This window comes from Psammomys obesus, unplaced genomic scaffold (assembly GCF_907164565.1).
Source record: "Psammomys obesus unplaced genomic scaffold, mPsaObe1.curated_primary_1811, whole genome shotgun sequence".
NCBI lineage: Eukaryota > Metazoa > Chordata > Mammalia > Rodentia > Muridae > Psammomys > Psammomys obesus.
Window position 1 is genome coordinate 1060105 of NW_026594240.1, and position 21494 is coordinate 1081598.

Genomic DNA, 21494 nt, shown 5'->3' on the forward strand with positions numbered 1-21494 from the left:
CCTTCCGATCGCCTGGGGGGGCGGCGGCGCGAGCCCCGGCAAGGCGCCGGGCATGGACGGGCTGGGCGGCGGCTGCCCGGCCAGCCACTGCCGCGACCTGCTCCCGCACCCCGTGCTCGGGCGCCCGCCGGCTCCGCTGGGCGCCCCGCAGGGCGCCGTCTACACGGACATCCCGGCCCCCGAGGCCGCGCGCCAGTGCGCCCCGCCGCCGGCGCCCCCCACCTCGTCCAGCGCCACCCTGGGCTACGGCTACCCGTTCGGGGGCAGCTACTACGGCTGCCGCCTGTCGCACAACGTGAACCTGCAGCAGAAGCCCTGCGCCTACCACCCGGGTGACAAGTACCCGGAGCCGTCGGGCGCCCTGCCCGGCGACGACCTGTCCTCCAGGGCCAAAGAGTTCGCCTTCTACCCCAGCTTCGCCAGCTCCTACCAGGCGGTGCCCGGCTACCTGGACGTGTCGGTGGTGCCCGGGATCAGCGGGCACCCGGAGCCGCGTCACGACGCGCTCATCCCCGTGGAAGGCTACCAGCACTGGGCGCTCTCCAACGGCTGGGACAGTCAGGTGTACTGCTCCAAGGAGCAGGCTCAGTCCGCCCACCTCTGGAAGTCTCCCTTCCCAGGTAAGGACGGGGCCGCCGGCGCCGGGACCCTCCCCGCCCCGCCTGCCCCGCGGCTCCGCGCCCCAGCCACCCCCGCCGTCTGGCCCCGGCGCGCCGGCTCGGCTGGGCTGCGGATGGAGCCGGCCGGGCGAGCTGTGTTGAGGAATGCGTCGGGGATAGAAATCTGCTCCGACACGTTCCCCGGAGCTGCCGGCTCGAGAGTGAAGCAATCAGAGGCGCCCGAGCGCCGGCTCCGGTCGGGAGCTCGCCGCCTCCTCCCCAGCCCGCTCCAGCCTCGCGCAGGGATCCCGGCCCCTAAACCCGCTTCCGGCCAGGAGTGGGATGGGGTTGGGCCTCTCGTGCCTTGAAACCTAGTACAGAACCCTCAACGAAGTGGATAATTTGGGCTGGGGGGGGGGCTTCACCTTGCCGGGGTTTCAGGAGCTGTCAGCCATCAGGTCCTTTAGCATTAAAATAGGGATTTAATTCGCCAAAGCCAAAGAAATCCACAATCGTTCTCTTTTCTTTTGAATTTGACATGGGTGTTCTTTAAGAGAACAGAAGGGCTCGGGCTCTGTAGAGGGAGTCTAAGATTTGCACCCTCTCCTGGAATGCAAATGTCTCTTTACTGCTCTGGTATGCAGTTTTGAGCCTGTGGACCTCCAAATGAGAGTTAGTTGCCCGCACCCCAGACAGAAAAAAGGGGGTCCCAGCGGAAAGCTGGGAGAGACAGGCCATGGCCGGAATCCCTGGCTCCTACCGGCTGTGTGTGCCTGTTCCTCTGAGGCTGTCTCTGACCAGGAAAGGACTCTGTAACTCCCCCCTCACTCCCCAGAGGAGAAAGACCAGCCCAGACTTCCCCAAACTGTACCGGGACCTTTGGGTTCCACTCTGATTGAGAGATAAGAGTTGGGGTCAAGAGAAGCCAGTGTGTGCTCGCCCATCACTGGGCTCAGTGGGAGAGTCCTCTCTTCTGGTGGCTCCGAAGATCCTTGGGAATACAGGGAGGCCTAAGATGTCTCCCAGGAGGAGCCCCCCCCCTTCCCATGCCAGACTTTTCATCGGAAAGGATCAACCCAAAGTCGTCTTAAGGTGGGCCTGAAATTCCTCTGTACCTGGGACCTGGTGCGGAGGTGAGGGAGAAGAACCATTACTGAATGATGTTACAGAATGCAGCAGAACATTCTGACACACACTTTGGGGTCAGTACCAGAGCTAGACCAACACAAGGCACCCCATTTCAGCGGCCAGAAATGAGGGCATGGTTGTGGTGCGATGGCTTCCCACATCGCTTTCTCTGTATTGACCGGAAGACTTTCATACAATGCATCTTAGCAATCAACGTGGAGCACAGACTGGCACATTTCTTTAAGATAGGCTTGATATGCAGACATTCTGTAATACATTTGTAAAGGATAGGCTGCCCTTCCATTCTCTAGCTCAGGAAATGGAAAGTTTCTTGGTTGAGGGTCCTACAGAAATCCTTGTGGTGGTGGAACTGATGGGCCACACCAAGAGGGCCAGTGAGCTGAGAATCTGGTGCCCACCTTGCTCACTTGTGTAGGTAGGTTCCCAACCTAGAGCAAAAAGCAACATTTTCAGAAGGAAGAGATGTACCTCCCTGTAATAGGCATGCGAGCTGCATAGTGGCTTGGAGGGACCTCAGAATTATCTTTGAGCAAATAAACATCTTAAAGATTCCCAGGAACAAGAGCAGAAAAAGGCTCTGCTAAAAATAAATGTCCTTATATCACAGCGTCCTAGAGAAAGATATCCTTGAAGTTAAAAGAAAACAAAACAGCACAATTGAGATTTAATACACTTGCAAATTGCAATAGGGAAATGGATGTGAAACCCAGTGTGTGTGCCTCTGCTGCTCTGAACTCACACTCCACATGTAGAAATAGATGATTCCGGCTGGTGTATCTCAGTGCCTGGAGAGGTCCAGAAGAGACGCAGATGAAAAAGAAATTATCTTCAGACACCCTCCATCTTCCTACCCACACAGGTCTTTTAGAAGTAGTGAGATTTTCAGATAACTCTGTCTATGCAATTGTGGTTCATTCGGCAACATCTAGCCATAAACATCACTGTCTCTCTTCACTGCCTCTGGCTCTGAGAAACCTCACCTATGGTAGTCTGGGCTGGTGTGGAAGATGCAGGCAATTGTTCAGAAGGATCTAGCTAATTAGAGCCGAGGAGTTGTGGCTTCTCTCTCCCAATTACACAGACCCTGCTCCACTCTTCCGCCTGCCCCCACACACAAACACTGATGAGTGTAAATACCTATCTTTTTTCATCAAGAAAGGCAGAAATCTCAGGAAAGAATCAGATGGGGAAAAAGAAGAGAGTCTATTTTGAGAGAAGTAGGTAGGTAGATGACAGAACAAAAACAAACAAACAAAAACAGTGGGGGTTTTAGAGCCCATACTAAAAGTCTGTATTGACAAAAATCTTTGGCGTTGGATTGAAAAGAGCCACTAGCTGAACAGGACAGTCCTCAAGTCTCAGAGTCTACTGCTGAGGTGGGCAAGCTCAGCCGCTTCCTACACAAAAGCCTCTCAGCCCCCAAACATAACACTGTTTTCATTCTTATTTGCTTCTCATAGGTGCTGATTAGATTCCCAGGTACAAATTGGTTGGTCTAGCTGACCAGAGGGACACTGGGGATGCGGACACTGGGACACTAACAGCCAAGTTCCTACCCTAGGCAGTGCAGACACATCTCAAAGTCTAAGCTGTAGAGCCCACATCCTTTCTGACCAAACAGCAGACAATGGAAGGTCCTCCCTTGAAAAGGAAAGACAGGAGCATTTCCCAAGAGGCCAAAACAACCTGTTTTTCAGTTTGACCCAAGAAAAACTTGGTGAAGTCAATCCTTGACATCCAATAGAGAGGAAAAAAATAATAATAACCACTTTAGAGTAGTTATATACCTTTAAATCAGATTTATTTTTTAGGGTTGGTTGATTAAATTTCATTAGAAATTTAGATTTAATGTGTAGGGAGCTACAGTAAGTGGAGTTTTTAAAATATTGGGACCATTAACTGGTCCATTTAAAAACGGAAACTCACCTATATCGTATTTTGCCCAGTGTGTGCACCATTTCTGTCTGATCCTTCCTGTGGTTTATGTGAAGAGTCAAGTTAGTCTAGATCCTAGTTTGGTCCCTTAGAGTCGTTTTCCCTGCTCTGAGCCTCTGATTCCTGATATTGCAGAGTGTGTTTGATAAAATACAACTGAAGAATGTTTGAGGTGTGGGGAGCTCGCGCTATCACTACTCGTCCTCTTCATTTTTATTCTTGCCCCAGAATCATCAGTTTCTTAGACTATGGTTCCATCCATAAGAGTAAAACAAATTGAAGAGCAGTTCTTTAAAATTTTGTGTTATACCAAAATTTTGCATTATACCTTTTTAACTTGACAGATCATCTGCTAAACTAAAGTTGCTTTTTTTTTTTTTTCCAAATTAAAAAAAAAAAAATCTTGGCTTACTTACACAGTGGCAGAGAAGCATTGTCACCATGAAAGCAGTCAAAACAGGCCACTGGAACCCCTTCCCCATTTTCCTCCTGGCACTTTATTTCTCTCTGCATTCAGTTGTGCCCCCCCCCCCCTTTCCCTCCCTGTATAGGGCCATGCGTCTCTGAGAGAGAGCCAGGCTCACTAGAAATGGCGGATGCTCTCTGCCTTCATGCTGGGGCCCTGTCTAACAATTCCAAAGGAACACCACAGATACTCAATCCTTCTCAGAGTCTACCTGAAGTCCCACATGACATGGAAGCAATGAGGGCCAGTCACCTAACCTCCCTTCTCTGTCTTGCCACTGTGGCCTTGCACTGCAGGTGGAAACTGTTTGGGGTTGTTCTTGTGAAATGCTCCAAGCCTGAAGAAAATGAACAAGCTATTCTACAGTGAGAGAAGAGCTTAGGGTAGCTGGGATATGGGTTTCCCCCATCCTTGACCAGAAAAGGGAAGGTTGGAACAGAACTTGCTCTTTTGGGGAAAGCTGGGTACGGTGCTCCTCTTGGGACTGACTCCCTGCACTGAAGCCCTTCCTCCTCCGATGGTCTTTGAGGACTCACAAGCCATCTAGCTTGTTCTTCTCTAGATTGGTGAATCAGGTCCGCAGTGCAAGGCTAGACTTTCAGGCCCGAGGAACCACTTCTGGTCTGTGCCCCTGTAGCCTGGCTATGCACTTCTCAAACAAGTAATGAAAGTCCTTCCTCCGACAAAGGGGAGAGTGTAGGGACCCTGTTGTGCGAACTGCAGGATGGAGGAGTTTCTCTAAACACAGGCAGTGCAGCAAGCAGGACAAGGTTTCAAGGTTTATAATGAAGGTGTTGTGCAGAGCCACAGTACAGGTGAAGGGAAATTAACAATACAGATCTTCTGCTTAATCTTTAGTGGCATTTTATCATGAATTGTTTGCATTTGTTTTCTGTTTTTAAACAAATGCCTTATAATATTATCTTGATTGCTGGGTGTTTTTTGGGGGTTTTGTTTTTGTTTTGTTTGTTTGTTTGTTTGTTTGTTGAGTCCCTTCCCTTAAAGTTTGTGCCCAAAAGGAGCCTGGTACCCTACTGGCCTCACCTTCTGCGGGGCCCTACTAACAACGGTGGTACCTAGAGAGGAGTAGCTACCCAGCTCAGGCCGCCTCCTCGCAGCCCTGCGGCGCTGGGCTGCCCACCTCACCCGCTCCTGCCTGCCCTCTCTTCCCCAGACGTGGTGCCCCTGCAACCTGAAGTGAGCAGCTACCGGCGCGGGCGCAAGAAGCGCGTGCCCTACACGAAGGTGCAGCTGAAGGAGCTGGAGAAGGAGTACGCGGCCAGCAAGTTCATCACCAAAGAGAAGCGCCGGCGCATCTCAGCCACCACGAACCTCTCAGAGCGCCAGGTCACCATCTGGTTCCAGAACCGGCGGGTGAAAGAGAAGAAAGTGGTCAGCAAATCGAAAGCGCCTCATCTCCACTCCACCTGACCGCCCCCCCGCCCCCCCCCCCGTCTATTTATGTCGTCGCTTTGTACCATAACGGAACCGCCCGCCCGAAGGACGCTGCGCCAGCGCAGACCACTATTTAATTCTGCGGAGAAAGAGGAACAGCGCGCCGCGCTCTGCCTTACCCTACCCCCACCCGCCCCCAATCTCAACCCCCGCCCGCCGGCACCCGCTCAGCATTGCAGCGGTAGAGGTGGCTTCGGATGGGGTGCAGGAGGAAAACTGTCTGTCGGCCTCTGCACCCCTGGCCTTCGCGGCTTGTCCCACTGGAAAGCTGAGTGGTCGGGAGAGCCGTCATTCCTACCAAAGCAGGACTGGGGGTGCCTCAGCCTGCGCATGGCACAGGATCTGGGGAGCGCTTCCTTTCTTCCTGTCCCCCCTCTCCTGCCACCCCTGCACTGCATAGGCAAGGGTTCCTAGTTATGATTTTCTGTGCATCTTTTAAAAATCGTGTTAATATTGATGATAATCCTTAGGGCCTGGCAGTGTGATTCAAGTTGAAATGATGCTTGGAGCTTGTAGATTTTTCTCTTCTTTCTCTCTTTCTTTTTCTGTCTGTCTGCCTGTCTGTCTTTCCGTCTCAACAAAAGCTGGAATTGGTGCAGCCCCTAGCCACACCCTGCCCCAGAAGTGATTTCCTGGGAGGTAATCCCCACCGCCTCCCCTGCTTTGCACTCTCAGCCCTGTGGAAATCTAAGAAGGACAAAAACTCCAGACACAGTGCTTCTGTCTCCCTTTCTCTGTCGTGGTTGAGGTTGAGAGCTAGACCAGGCTTAGAATCAGGACTTTTTGTAAACTCTTTAAAGGAGATGGGGGCGGGTCGGTCCCCAGGTCTCCACCATGTCTCCACATAAGCAAGAGCACGGAGTGGAAAGATCACACACCTTCATTCGTACCGATCTCCTCAAGAGTAGCTTGAGGAGCTGATCAAGGAGGCTGAAATCACTGGCCCTGGACGAATCAGCCAAGTGTAGACGCCACCTAATTTCTCCCTCCTGAAAAGCCAACTTGGTGCTGTGGGGACCCTCCCCTCCTCCCTTCCCACTGCTCATTACAAAACAGTGTTCTTTTGAAACGCCCATCTAAAATAGTCTCTTTTTTTAATGTTGTGTACCTGTATATAGTGTTGTGATTCTGAATGACAATGTATTGAATGCAAAGAAAAAAAGATCTGCAAACTTGTTTTTAAAATAAAGTATCTTTTTGGTTTTGGCCTTGATTTTATTGCTCAGATTCCTTCTGAAGCCTCTCTCTCTGGCTCTTCTTGATAGACTACAATGGTGCAGCCCAATCAGACAGGGCCAGGGCAGAATGCAAACACCACAGTAGATACCCAACTTCTGGTTCTCTCGGTTCTCTCCAGTAAAGTGTTGGAGCCATTTGGATTGTCTATTCTATTTAGATAATACCTAACTTAGATGAATTGTCTATTTAGATAATACCCAACTTAGATGAATTGTCTATTTAGATAATACCCAACTTAGATGAATTGTCTATTTAGATAATACCCAACTTAGATGAATTGTCTATTTAGATAATACCCAACTTAGATGGATTTATGTTGGGAGAGGGAAAGATGCTGCTGCTGAAAAAGCCTAGGAGTGGACAAATGAGAAAAGCTCATTGCCTAATCATTTGTAAGTAGGTTGGTGGTAGAGCTCTTACCTAGCATGCTCAAGTCTCTGGGTTTGCTCTCTAACAATTGCAGGGCTGGGGGAGTGGGGGTGTCCGGGGTCCCGGATGTTAGGAGATGACCAGACCAATGATAGAAACAGCATACAGCCAGCCTATAGCCAGGAGGCAGCTCATCTTAGGACCCTGGGCTCCTGCTTCCCAGGGCTCCGCAGCCAGTCCAGGCCTGGGCTGGGGCAGTCTGCACACTTTGAGAGAGGCAGCTTGGAGCTCAGCTCGCCCAGGCTGAGCTCTTTCCTTTGTCCCATCAATCTAAGCAGAGATATCTGCCAGGATCCCCTGAGCCTCTGGTTTGTCAGGCCAGCTCCATTTTTATCCTCTAGCATTTCTAAGAACCCGTGTCTTCCAGGAGGCCTGGAGCCTGTGTAGATGCTGCCACTAATTTGTTTTCCTTGTCGCGTCTGTGCCTATCTCCCTATCTGGTTGAGTTAATGAGATCGTTAAGTTGTCAGGTTAAGAGACTTTTAAAAAGCAATATAGCCTAAAACAATGTTATCTCAGATTAAATCTTTACTGCAGCAATTTTTATTTATATATGATTTTTTTTTTCTCTCCTGAGACACAGAAAGACTGGAGGCATCAGGTTGGAAATCAGTTCTCCTGGCTCCCTTTTCTTGATAGAGCTGAAGCATTTAAACTTTAATGTAAATAAATGTTTTTTTTTTTTGGGGGGGGAGGAATGATGCACACACAAAGAACCTGAAGACTTCGCCTTCCATGGAATCCATGCTACTGAAGCAACTGCCAGTCCTATGCTTTACTCATCTCTGGGCTGACTACAGAGAGCCCTGGGCAGTGGAGATTTGAAAGAGAAAAGGTGAATCTCTCAGAAAAAAAAAAAAAGTCACTATTAATTTTATTTCCCTATCTCCCTGGCCTCAATTTTGCTTCAAAAGTCCTCAGACCTCTCCTAAAACAAAAAGAGTTGTTTAGACGAAGAAAGGAAGCAATTGGAGAAGAAACTTGAAACTTTTCTAGTATGGGTCCTCGGAGCTCTTTGTCATTTTGGTCATCTGGACCCCCCCCCCAAACACCTATAGGACTTTGTAGACACAATGAAAGCCTGGACTTTGTGGATAAAGATAACTTTAGAGTTCTCCCAGGGAGCCCTCCACTTGTGCACACAAACCCACAAATCTTAGCTGCTGAAGTCTGGCTCTACCTTGGGCTTGAGATGGGAAGACTAATTGAGCCTAGGAGTTCAGGGTCCAGCTGGGCAGCGTAATCAGAGGACACTTTCCCTTGGAAAAATAAAGTCTTCTTATGAGGAAGGAACCATCCTAAGCTCCCAGAAGCAAATGAAAAGAGGAGAGCTTTCTGTGGGTTCCTGGGGACACACTAGGGCACTGGAAAGGCGTGCATTCTGTGTGTCTGTATGGCCAGTGTGCCCCCCCCCCCCCCCCCCCCGGGGTCTTCACGTTTTCACGCACCCCCCCCCATATTTCAGGTTGTGTTTTAAGGATTATAATCATTATAATCCCTGGATTAATTTTTAAGATGCACCTCAATCAAAATAAATAAATGTTGTATAAAGCTGCTTGGCCTTGTGTTCTAGGGAGGCATGGATTGGAAAGCCTGGTTGAACGGGCTCTTTCCTTCTTTCAAGAGCTAACACTGTCATTGGGGATCATGAGCAGTGGAGACTGTCCTGCTTGCATGCCTGTGGGGGCTGTTGCCACCCTCATCTCAAGCTGTAGATGGATTTTGTCTTTATTAAGACCTTTCAAAGCAAGTCTTCCTCTTCGAAGACAGTCTCCTAAGATTTGGCTGGAGTAAGGCTGGGACAGGGCACCAGTGCGTGGCAGCAAAGGGCTGTGAACACAGAGGTTTCCACCTTGGAAAGAGAGACTCCAGTTCTCATAATTCCACAGCACCCTCAGCTTCTCCAAGCCCCAAGGCTCTAGGACTACTGGGGTTTCATAGTACTCTCCTCTGAGGGTCACTTTGCCATGAGGCCAGGCAAGACTTGGCTTAAGCCTTTTGGTGTTCTCTGCCCACATTATTCCCATCTAGGACTGGAAAGATGGGCCTCCCCTGGCCAAAGTCCCAGAGTCAGGAACCCACCTGAGAGAACAAGGCCAGCAACTCTCTCAGCAGATCCCTTCAGGACAGCTTGGAAGACCATCTTCTCCAGAGTTTGATCCACAGCCCTCTAGGTCAGCAGTGGGGAGGAGGAGGACAACCCACGGAGATGCACAGCACTTCCGTCTCCGTGAAAGGCCCTCACTGGAGCCGGTGTCCCTGCGGCAGCCCCGTCTGCGCATCCATCACGCTCACGTGAGAATTCTCCCACACAGAACCCGCCCGAGTCCACCTTCGAGAACACTCCGGAAGCAGATGTGTGTCTATGAGCTGTAAGGTGCTGAAGAGTTGAGGGGCCCTGGAGAGAGGGGCTTCTGGGAGGAGGAGGGGGCCAGAGCTTTGCCACAACCAACCAGACTCTTCCTCTCTTAGCCTTGACCGTGACTAGGTCTTTCTGACCTTGACATCACAAGATCACCGGGAAAGGGGTGGGGGTGGGGTGGAAAAGGCCTTGATCTTCCGGTGGCCAGAAAAAGGGAGGGCCGCTGGCCCCCTAACGCGCCCCCTCTTCCCGCCGGAGCCCTCCGCCTCTGTTTACACACAGAGGAGGTGCGTCTCCAGTCTAGACAGGGCGCTAACAACGCCCATAAAAGGCGGCCTCTCCCGAGCGGCTCCGGCAACCCAGCTCCCGATCGCCGCCGCCGACTGCTCCCTCCGCGCCCCGCCCCTCAGATACCTTGGCTGAGCCCGCGGGCAGCCTTGCGGTGGGGGCTGGGGGGGGCGTTCAGAGGCTTCTAGAGGCTGATAACCCCTATCCCTGGCCCTTCTGAGCCTCTTCAGTCTCCAAAGGTAAGTGGACCCCTGCGCTCCCAGCCAGCGAGTCCGGGGGGAGGGGGTTAAGAGGGGAGGGGTATCACGGAACAGTCTCTAACCACCCAAAACCTCCCAGGCTCTTTCTCCAACCTGAACCATACCCGACCCTCAGGACTCTGGGATTTTGGGAACAACTGCGTAACTGTGTTTGGCGGAACCTAAGGATATCTCAGCGCTCTCCAGGGCTGGGCCTAACTGGTGGACACTATCGAGGACAAAGGGCCAGGCTGGAGAAAGAGGGTGCTCGGAGGTGCATCCTCACCCCTTCCCCAGCCCCGCTTTGAGGTGCACCAGACCAGGCCCAAGGCTCGGCCCTGGTTACAGTAGCAGTGGGTGTGGCGTTTCTAAGCGTTTTTTTAAAGCTCAGTCCCCACACCTTTTCCTGACAGTCAGTAATTCATTAGTCGAGGAGATCCTCTGCTGGCGGAGGGGGAAAGTGTCAGAGCCGACAGTGTTCTCTTAGCACTGCAGGAAGACCACGGAGAGAGGGGGGCGGCTCCCACAGAGGCGCTCCTGAAGGGGAGCCCCACCGCGCGGCTTTCTGCGTGAAGAGTGAGCTTGGACATGTTGATGGACAGAGACCCAAAGCAGCTTGAGCCCGACAGCCTGCTCGAGCTTCCAGGGTCAGTCCGAGCCTATTTCAGGCCTTTAGACCCCTGGAAGGCAGCCTGGAGCAGGCAAGCTCCCAGTTTGATGCTTTGGTTTGGGGCACTTGCAGGAATGGTGGAGGCCAGATGGACTCTGTCCCCTAGGGGAACCGGTGAAGAGACCAATTAGGGGAGAAAGAGCCCTCCCTCTACCCCATCCCGTAGCCTTGTCTGAATGTGGAAAAGTCCATCCCAAGCCTGAACGGTCCCAAAGGGACCAGACTTGGGGGAGGGGCCGTGTGTAGAGAAAGCCCTCTCCAGCCATCATTTTTTTCCTCCTAAACAGAGCTCCCGCCTCTGTCCGTACAGGCCCCCCACCCCACCCCGGAGCCCTGCCTCATTTGCATATGCACCGAGCCCCCTTCGGAAACTGAGGCCGTGACCTTGAACTGGGTCTCACCGCCTCAGCTCACCGAAGAGTAGTCGAAAGCCAGCCAAATAATTCTCAGGTTAGGATTAGCAGAAGAGCACAAACGCAGCCACAGCACGGTCGCTTTGCCTGGGCTGCCGGAGCCTGCGAGATTTTATGTGAATTTCCGTTGGCCCGACCACCGAAGAGGCCAAAGCTGCTGGAGGGATGGAGGCGAAGAGGAGGTTAGGGAGGGAGAGGGGTGTCCTGCTGGCGAGCGAGCCTGAAGGGAAGAAGCTGCCTTTCTTGGGTCTTCAGGGCAACCTTGCACTCTAGCCTTGCCTTCAGCTTTAATTAACCCCTGAGTTAATGAGCAGGGCATGGCTGGATCTGACCAGCTGTGGGGGAAACCAGTGGCCTAGCAGACACGCCGCCCCTTTGAGCCTGGGATTTGATGAATGTGAGAGAGAGTTCCGAAGCCTCAATTGTTCGCTGCTGGCCAAAGATGACTGTGCGAGCGGCCGCGGAGGGCCTGCGGCGGACTAGACCAGACTGAACGCAGCAGCCTAAAGCCTTGGGGTGCCAGAACCCTCAGGTCCCTCCCGTAGCCCCAACCGGCTCTTGGGAAATAGCTCTTGATGAGGTGATTTAGAGTTGCAGCTTCGCACCCTAGCCTCCCGCCGGTCCCGGGCATCCAGGTCGGGAGCGCTGTTTTTGCCCCAGCCCCGTTCAAAAACCCAGCGGCCAAGCTGCAGCTGCCAGTTTACCTGGAGGCATACAGGGCCATCCCGATGCTGGACGCTTAAGTGGCCTGGGTCCTCAGAGGGGCCCTCAAAACCCCGGTTTACCCTGAGTCTTGGAGAGAGGGATTTTGCTAAGGGCAGTGGCCATGGGCCTACCCTTGACAGAAATTAGCATGTGTTGCGCAGAAGGGAAAGGGGTTCGTGCGTGAGTTTGTGTACCAAGTGTGGACCTTGGGGGAAATGGTTTCGTCAGGGGCAAACCGGGCTGGAGAAATGCGTGTCCTGTTCTCGCTCCTGCCGGCTTTGCCTCCCCGCCGCTGCTGAGGGCTCTGACCTGGGAGGGCAGCCAGAGAAGCCCGGCCTGAGATTTTTAAGCCGTGGAGAGGTGGGGGAAGCGAAGGCCTGCTTGGGGGTCTCTTCTCGTGGATTAGCACTGTCTGAAGGGAAACCGCAATGGGGGAAGACTCCCCTCAACAAAGCCGGCCAGGGCAGCTCACATCCCTCACAGCAACAATAGCGGCGGACTGCCGAGGCCTGGAGAGCTGGGCTAGACCCCCGCCAAGCCTGGTGCTCTGACTGAGACCCGTAACAGTGGGGTCACAGTCCCTTTTTCCTTATGACCAAAATGACCCCCAGATAATTTTTTAAACTAGATGTTCGTGTGCAATCAATGAGTCTTGAAAACGGAGAAATAAATGAAATTCGGAGATGTCGTGACGCACTATCTGCAGCTAAGGGTTACTCTGCAGCCTTACGGCCCCGTGATCAATTATGCACACGCACACACCACACACGCACCACACACGCGCACACACACACACACGCACACACACACACACACACACACACACACACCACACACACACACACACAAAGGCTGCTGCAGGCGGGGTCTCTCTCTGGTTCTGAGTGAAGACTGCAGAGGCTGGCATCCCAGCGGCTGTACCTCGGCGGTTCCAGCGTGGGTCGGGCGCTGGGCGAGCTCCTGGGGGCGGGTGGGACTAAGCACGTTGCCAAGAAGACTGGGGGGGGGGGGACGCGGCCAACCGGGGCCGGGGCGGGCGCCAGGCTGCGGCGGCTCGCTGCGCGGGGCAGGGCGGCGCCCGCGGGGACACATTTCTGTCAGAGCGAACAGCTATGGTTTGGGATATGAAATCGCTCCGGGAGCGGTGGAATTCGAAGAATCTGTGTTTCTTTCGCTGTCCTGCAGAAGAGAGAGGGGCGGGAGGGAGAAAAGAGGGAGATGAGAACCTTTAGCGATTGTTTTGTAGCTTGGACTAGTTCTCATTATTTAACTTCCACCTCCATTCCTTCATATTCTCTCTCTCTCTCTCTCTCTCTCTCTCTCTGCCTCCAATTCTCTGAAAAAAAAAAAAAACCGGCATGATCTTTTTAACATGCATACATTGTCTAACTATTAATTCAAACTTGCACAATTAAAACTCAAAATAAGCAAGACAAGGGAGTGTTTCCTCTGCTACAACCCTAATCAAATGCATCCGAGCTGGTTTAGGTGCCTCCGCTGAGGTCCTGAGGGTCGTGCGGATGTTCATTATCGTCCACAGCCAGCTCTGGGTTCCCAGCCTTCTCTGGAAGGAGCGCCAGAAATAAAATTTTGAATCCTCAGCAGAATAGTTCTCCGGGGCTTTCCCTCACGCCTGTCCTGTCTCGCAGACAATCTACCCCTGGCCTCTGTGCCGGGATGGCTCAGCAGCCAGCCTGCAGGTTGCGGGTGACCCCCTTTGCTGGAGGCAATGCAATGTTTCAGGCCAGCCAGTTTCTGCCGGCGGCTGACAAGCTCTGTCACAAAGACCAGTCCCCTAGAAGTCACCGAGGAAGAGCAGTTCAAGCCACCCCCAGATTTTCAAGAGCAGCGAAGAGGTCCGCCCTGAGCTCAGCACTCTCCGCCTTCGGTCCTTCCTCTAGCGCTGAGTGGAGCTGTTAGGGGACCGGCAGAGACAGCGTTATCAGCCCCCCAAAACTTCCTGGAGTCAAAGAACCCCAAACGCCTTCTCCTGTCCTAAGCAGAAGACGCTGAGAGCGCACAGCAGCGCTGGCGAGGCTGAGAGATAGCTGCTGGAAACCTGTTCTCACCCCCATCGCCTCTACTGTAAATAAACCCCGAGCCAAAGGGCTCATCCGTCTCCTTAAACAGCCAGTAAACTTTATATGACACAATATCTAATAGTAATTTATTGGGGAGATATTGTAAATTCCAACGGTTTTAGTTAATAAAGGAGCTAATTAAAGAGGGACGGGCTGTACTTGGCCAGCTGTTGGTGATACGTGTGTGTGTGTGGGGGGGGGTGCGGGGTGCAGAGGTGTGTGCGCGCGCGGGTATTTTGGGTGACACTTTTTTTGTTGTTGTTGTTTCGCCCCGCGTCGGGCGATCGCTTCCCCGTCTGCGTTAAGGTTTTATGTGATTTTTTTAAAAACCAGAACCCAACGAATAAATCTGTTCCTTCCTTTCGCTTCCCCTGCCCCCTCCCAGGATTGGGGAAGGGGGAAGTTTGAGTTGCTGCGGGGAATGTGCGTGGGGGGGCGGCTGTCCCCACCCCTCCCCCTGGTGGTAGCGCCCACGTGAGCGAGTCGGCCAATGGGTGGCTGGCGCAGGTTTAACTATGTTTAATGTCAGATAGCAATAAAGTAGAAGCTGCCGGCCGGGCCCCGCGGAAATGGGCGAGCATAACCTCCTGAATCCCGGGTTTGTGGGGCCGCTGGTGAACATTCACACGGGGGACACTTTCTACTTCCCCAACTTCCGCGCGTCGGGCGCGCAGCTCCCGGGGCTGCCTTCGCTGTCCTACCCGCGCCGCGACAACGTGTGCTCGCTGCCCTGGCCGTCGGCCGAGCCCTGCAATGGCTACCCGCAGCCCTACCTCGGCAGCCCGGTGTCCCTCAACCCGCCCTTCGGCCGCACGTGCGAGCTGGCCCGCGTGGAGGAGAGCAAGGGCTACTACCGCGAGCCCTGCGCGGAGGGCGGCGGGGCCCTGAAGCGGGAGGAGCGCGGGCGCGAGCCCGGAGCGGGGCCCGGGGCCGCGCTGCTGCAGCTCGAGCCGTCGGGGCCGCCCGCGCTGGGCTTCAAGTACGACTACGCGGCGGGCGGCGGCGGCGACGGCGGCACCGGGCCCCCGCACGACCCACCCTCGTGCCAGTCGCTGGAATCCGACTCCAGCTCGTCCCTGCTCAACGAGGGCAGCAAGGGCGCGGGCGCGGGCGACCCTGGCTCTCTGGTGTCGCCGCTCAACCCCGGCGGCGGGCTCTCGGCCAGCGGTAAGGACCCCGGCTCCCGCGTGAGGCTCACCCACTGGACGTCTTGCTGGTGTGGGCAGGGGAGGCCGGAGCTGGGGCTGCAGGGGTGACAGAATGTGCGGTGAGCTGGCGCCTCTTTTTAAGGAAGGGGGCTCTATAAACACGTAAATACACCCATAAAAGAACTGGAGAGATCTCCTGCGCTCCCGGTGGCTGTAGGGGGCAGGGACTCCGGAGAGCGGGGATCCCGACCGGGACTTCCCCAAGTCGGGGGGTGGGGGGTGGAGAAGGAGGTTCCATTCCTACTTTCCGGGGCGCCTTTCTTCTGCTTAGACACAGGCCTCCGTTACGCACCTTTCTTATTTTAAGAAATACAACAGGATTTCCTTTTCACCGCCCGCCCATGTCTTCTCTAAGTGATGAGATCCGCTGGTCTCAGAAGTTGCGAGGGGATCAGGCCAGGGAATTTTCATGCTGACGGTGGTGGTGGCGGTGGAATGGAGAAGAGTTTGGAAGGAGTGAGGAGGTGCGAGTCCTGCCACTGTGGGAGGTAGGATGAGGCACAGAGCGAAAACGGGAAATTGGCGAGGTGGCGAGGTGGCAAAGGCTTTCAGGACACCTAGGAATGAGGAAAAGGGAATGGTCCGGTCTGGGTGCGGGGCCGGGGGGAGGTCTGGAAAAGGCCGAGGCCACTGAGCTAGCCATCCCTGACCCTCTGGCCAACGCTGCGCTTCGTCTCCACCCAGGCGCGCCCTGGTACCCGATCCACAGCCGCTCCCGGAAGAAGCGCAAGCCCTACTCGAAGCTGCAGCTGGCTGAGCTGGAAGGCGAGTTTCTGGTCAACGAGTTCATCACGCGCCAGCGTCGGAGGGAACTCTCGGACCGCTTGAATCTTAGTGACCAGCAGGTCAAGATCTGGTTCCAGAACCGGAGAATGAAAAAGAAAAGACTTCTGCTGAGGGAGCAAGCTCTCTCCTTCTTCTAGGGGCCAGGACATGCGTGCCAGCCCCAGACTGAGCTTGCCTTGATGGAGCAAGAGGGGCACAGCCCGGGACGGAGTCCCGCTTGCAGCGCCAGGCCTTCTGGCAGGCCCTCCCTGGACGTCTCTTGTCTGTTTTGTTCGTGGTTCCCTCCCACACACCCCCTCAGCAGGCCCTGCGGGTCCCGGAGAGAAGGGAATAAACCTAGCCGGAGGAGGCGGGAGCCCGGGAGAGACACGGGCAGGCTAGGGCACTGTGCAGGGGTGGTTCAGTTGAGGCAGGACTGGAGCTGCTGCGCCTCCCACTGAGGTTGCCGGAAAGCAGAGGCAGCGTAGACAAACCTCCCGCCACTTCCCTTTCCGGTCTTAAGTCTCTCCTCTTAAGACCAAGGTTGACCGAATGGAACCCAGGTGCCCAAACTCCTCTCAATAGAGTTGTGAGTTGAGAGGTGGAGGCTGGAACGGAGAGGAACGGTGGTGAGGGCGAGGTTGGAGAGCTGTGGCAGGCGTGGAGGAAGCAGGGAGCAGGGAGGCAGTGTGGTCGGGTCTCCTCGCCGGAGTTCCAGCACCCGGTGGGCGGAAGTGCCTGCATTTGACAGACTACCCGCAGGAAAACAGGCTGATCTGATCAGCTTCGGATTCTCCGGGATGGAGCTAGAAAGTTTCAAGGTCCTCAGCCGGCCGCTAAGCCCCCAGCACGCTCAGCTCACAGGTGTGCCAGCCACTTCACTTACGCAGGGGCAGACTGGAAGCGGCGAGGGGGGCGACTGAGATCCGAACTCACACAAACAGGTTCATCTAGCCCCCCAGACCCCCACTGGTCCTCGGGGAAGCCCACAGAGGTGGTGGAGGTTGCTGGGAGAGCAGCCTTGATTGGCAGGGAGCGTTTCCGGCACCTACAGCAGCCCACCGGCTGGTTTTCTCTTCCCGCTGGCGTTCACGGTCACGGCCGGCCGGAGGCTGGACCAGCGTAATTTACGAGGCGGGAGGAGAATCTGCCCTTAAAGGGGCTACGGGAAGCAGGGGCCCAGCTCAACCCGTTTCCCAGGCCTGGTGACAGTGAAGAAGGGGGCGCTGCAGTTTCCCACTCAGCTCCTTTCTCTCTATCCCCCTCCCGCCCCCCAACATCGCCCTTTGTCTCGGGATCCGCTGCCTCCGCCTCCAGGCCACAGAGTGTTGGGGCCTAAGCTGAAGAGGGAGGGGCTCATCCCCAGTTCCAGTTGGAGGCTGAAGAGGAAGGCCCTACATGCTTTCAGCCTCCAGTCCCAGGCCAAGGCTGGCCAGCTCTGGAAAGAACGATCCAGACAGCTCCCTAGCACCCTGCTCCCTGTTTTTACTCTTTTCCACCAGCTTGCCATCTGCCTCACCGCTGTGGAAACACAGGGTTGAGAAGAGGGAGCCTGGCAGAGCTTAGTGCAGTCTGGGTGGCGTGAACCTGCCCGCTGAGGTGAGGAGTCTTCTGAGCCCTCAAGGGCCAGCCACAGAGTATTGGGTTCTCCCAGTAGCACATGGCTGCAAGTTTGTTTACAGGGTTGTGCGTGGAGACACGAGCAAATGTACATACACATAGCTGAGCCCACCAAACTATTGGTCCAAGCCCACTTCCTGCCACACTTGCCAGCTTCCTGGTCTCTCCGGTTGGCTCAACAGAGAGGAGATACAATCACTCGCCTTGATCCTCCATTGGGCACCTAACACATACTGTCCCCTCGCACGTTCACCCATGTTCAAGTTCCCAGAAAGCACCTTGTCCAGCTTGTCCACACAGTCTCCTGCGGGCTGGTCATGGGAGCTGAGGGCTACCCTTCCCTGTGTGTACCCTTGGTGTAGCTCTTCCAGTGACTGGGGGCTCTGGACTCAAGCTCTGCCACTCGGATTTGATTCCTAAAGCTGGTAGAAAAGAGACTACCACACTCCAAAAGGAAGGGGACAAAGTTATGCAATATCCTCTCTTTCCTTTGCTTTAAACTTGACTTCTGTGAGCTTCCTTGTCAATATCTGTCTTGTTGATTGTGTCTGTCTCTAGTACTGACTGTAGTTCTGTGGTAGCCAGCACCCTTCCCTCCCTTCCCAGATCTGTGGCGTGTACTCCCTTCTTCAAGCCTCTGTCTTTAGCACGTTTTCTCTTTATATAGTCTTTGTACAGAGCTGCTCCATCGTGTTAATATTAGTAATTAAAACATGGATGTATGATGACGTGATGTTTTGAGAACCATTTCTAAAACTGAGTCCCCCACCCCATCCGCATATAGTCTCTTCTTTCCAGAAAGAACAGGAGCCCCTGGCCCTTAGCTATGTTTTATTTTCTCCAGCAGGTGAATGGTAAAAATAATAAATGTATAATAATAAAGAAAGAGCACTTGCATGGGTAACAAAAATATATGGCCAACCAGGGTCTGTTGATGAGCTGCCATATCTAGTCCCAAGCAATTACTGGCAGAGAGAAAACTGGGGGTGGTAGAGGGGGAAAGAGAGGGAGCTCTGAAGAGTCACTAGGCTGTAAAAAATAATGTGGACAGCCTAGAGCAGGGGAAAGTGGCTTCAGAGAGGGGTCTGAATGTGTTGCTGCATTGCAGGAGCAGAAGGAAGCAGAGCTGGGACAAGGGGAGCAAGAGTGTGGTGGAGGCTGGGTTTGGGTGGTTGCTGATTGGTGGACCTAGAGCAACACTGTGGTCCAAATGTGGTAGCTTCACTCAGAGAAGGTTGTTCTGTAAACTTGAAACAACTAGGTAATGGACAAAAGACCCCTGGAGCTGGTGAACCGGTCTCCAGTTCTTGAAGCCAGCAGCCCTCTCAGGCCTCTCCAGAGCCAGGCCGGGGGTGGGACGCATTGTTTCCCCTGCAGCAGCCTCTACCCTTCCTTCCCTCTGCCCAGACACTTGAATCTGCCTCTTGCTCTCCCCTCAATTATCCTTACTTAGTTGTCTGCTCCAGTCTGGGGAGTCTTCTCCAAATTCTTCCATCTTCTTCCCAGACCTGGGAGAGCAGGGACTCCCAGTGAAGTCAATGCCTCCAGCCCTGAAATCTCTCCCATCTCTCCTTATGACCCTCACCAGGGAGAGCAGCACATTTAAACAACTCCCATTCTCTCTTTACTCCCTCGCACAGCCCTGGTACAGGTGGAGACAGACCTTGGGGTAATGGTACACCCCCCCCCCCAGAGTTCAGGTGGTTAGCTCCTGGCACGCTGGAGCTGGGGGAAGGACTGTGGTTACTTTGGAGTCTGAATAAAGGGGAGTGGATCTGAAGCCCAGTAAAGCCAGGCAAATGACTCTCCATTTCTTTTGATATATCTTATCTACACAGGAAGGGCCAAGAGTGGACGAACTTCTGGCTTAAAATCAGAGGTAGGGGTGCTGAGGAGACAATGTAGTGAGTGGTCTTTAATCTGCTTCCTTGACATCTTCCCAGATGCCTCCGATATGAAACAGGGCACCTTTCTGAACGGTGTCCGTCCCAGATTCAATAAACCGAGAAAGTTAGGGAAGGAAAACACTACAGCCCCCCTCTCAAACTGAGAAGCACTGTCTGAGTGCCCGCAGAGCTGGGCATTGCTCCAAAGACGAATTCACTCCAGTTTTAAGACAAGGCAACTTGTGCCTGTAACTAGGTCTTTAAAAGAGCAAGAAAACAGAATTACTTGAGCGATCTAGATAGGAAAACAATTGGTCCACAGTGTGTATGTAATCCCAAATCACGTCTGTATCGGACTTGATTGTTCACCAAATCCTGCGCTCTGGTACGCACTCTGCCCAGCAACTTTCTAGCCGGCAGATGAGCTGGGCAGTCGGGCTTCCGCGGATGCTAACGCCGCCGGAAACCCAGCTCTTCGGATCGATGGCTCAAACTCCCAGTTAAGCGGGGACCACCGGCCCGGATCCGGTGGTCCCCGCTTAAACAAACAAAGCAAAACCCCAAGACCAAGTCTTCCGGCCGCCCCCACCCCCTGCCCGCCTTCCTTCTGTGTCGGGAAAGCGGGGTCCCTGGAGTCGCCGAACCTCTGCGCGGTGGGCGTCCGAGGGCACGGAAGATGGTGCGGGGCCGAGGGCTCGGTCACCGCCCGAGGCTGCCACTCCTCACACATCCCGCCTCGGTCCAGAGCGGGCAGTGGGCGTCCAGACGGCTACCGACTTTCCGCGCAGAGGGCTGTGGCCCGCGCCTCTCCCGCTGGCCCGCTGGGGCGGCTGGGCGCTGCTGGCCAGCTCTGTGGCTGCCTCTCCCGAGGAGGCCTGAGACAAAGGCTCGGAGCTGGGGCTGGAGGACCGGGCGCCCCCCCGACCCAGGCTTCCTCAGTGGCCTGCGCAGGCGACCGGCCAGCCGGGTGGGGTGCATGTGGGAAGGGGACCCAACCTTGTTCCGGATCCACTAGTGCGCCCAGAGCACCGGCTGGTCCCGGCAGCCCCGCGCCTGACCGGGCCGCAGCCCTCGCCGCTGCCCAGGGCTGCCGGCCCCCGCGAAGGACGGGATGACCCCTGCTGGCCAGAGCGGTGGAGGCCATCTCTCTGGACCTGGGACCGCCCCACCTCCAGGCCCTGGAGTTTGCAGGGGACGCTGAAGAACAGTCTCTGTCTGCTGTTCTGCCTTGGGCTGCTGAAACTAGGTTCTTAACAAGTTTCCTCTGCCAAGCTCTCTCCTAAGGCCTATTCCCAAGCGGAAGCCTGGCATGGGAGTCAGTAAACTGGGCCTCAAGGAGGCTCAGCCCTTAGCTGCTGCCAATGTGCATTTCCCCGCTTCACGTCAAAGCCTTCTTGCTGAGGAATTGGAAACCAGTCTTCACATGTCTGTCTCTATTATCCCGAACGGAGAGCTTCCTTCGAGGACCTGTCTGTGTGGCTGGAAAACTCTCTGTGGGAGCAGACAGTCCACTTGTGGGGCATGGAAAGATGCTCCATACAGTATACGCTTAGCTCTACTGCGGCCGTAACTGATATATGAAAAGAGCCTGAAATGCACAGACAAGAAGTCTCCTAATTCCGTATACACCAGAGGCGTGGCAAAGTGGTATACCAGAGGAAAAAAAGAATAGCCCTTATATTCATAAGCAAAAATTTATTTGCATATGTAAACAAGACGTTCACACATCGTACATAGAGAACGTGCTGTTTCTACTCTGAGGTCATGCAGTTACATGCTTCCACGTTTTTACAACATGCACAACTATCGCATGAAAATGCATCCAGATATTAGTGTAGCAGTAAAAACTCAGTGAAAATTGTATCATATTCTTACACACATACAGAGTGAATATCTACCCAGCATATAAAAATCTGTAAGTTATATTGGCACATTCTTTGGACTCATATTTATTTCCAATATACGTTTCTCCAGAGATTTTAAAA

The 21494-nt window shown here is 54.1% G+C and overlaps 2 protein-coding genes across 2 annotated transcripts in view; both read left to right on the forward strand.

The window, feature by feature from the left end:
* The window catches only part of Hoxc13 (homeobox C13), a 6037-nt gene extending 457 nt beyond the window's left edge, over positions 1-5580 (forward strand). The window contains exons 2-3 of the mRNA XM_055618291.1: positions 20-620; positions 5324-5580. Of these exons, the coding sequence (XP_055474266.1) occupies positions 20-620; positions 5324-5580 (858 nt within the window). The remainder of the gene's footprint in view (positions 1-19; positions 621-5323) is intronic.
* A 9019-nt stretch (positions 5581-14599) lies between these two features.
* Hoxc12 (homeobox C12) lies at positions 14600-16161 on the forward strand. Its single transcript, XM_055618215.1, has 2 exons — positions 14600-15197; positions 15923-16161. The coding sequence occupies exons 1-2, from the start codon at positions 14600-14602 to the stop codon at positions 16159-16161; spliced, it is 837 nt and encodes a 278-aa protein (XP_055474190.1).
* Positions 16162-21494: the final 5333 nt, after the last annotated feature.

Bases quoted from the DNA above. Each gene is read 5' to 3' on its own strand.
- Hoxc12 (XM_055618215.1), top strand. From the start codon at position 14,600: ATGGGCGAGCATAACCTCCTGAATCCCGGGTTTGTGGGGCCGCTGGTG. The intron at 15,198-15,922 runs GTAAGGACCCCG...GTCTCCACCCAG, and splicing joins CGGCGGGCTCTCGGCCAGCG to GCGCGCCCTGGTACCCGATC.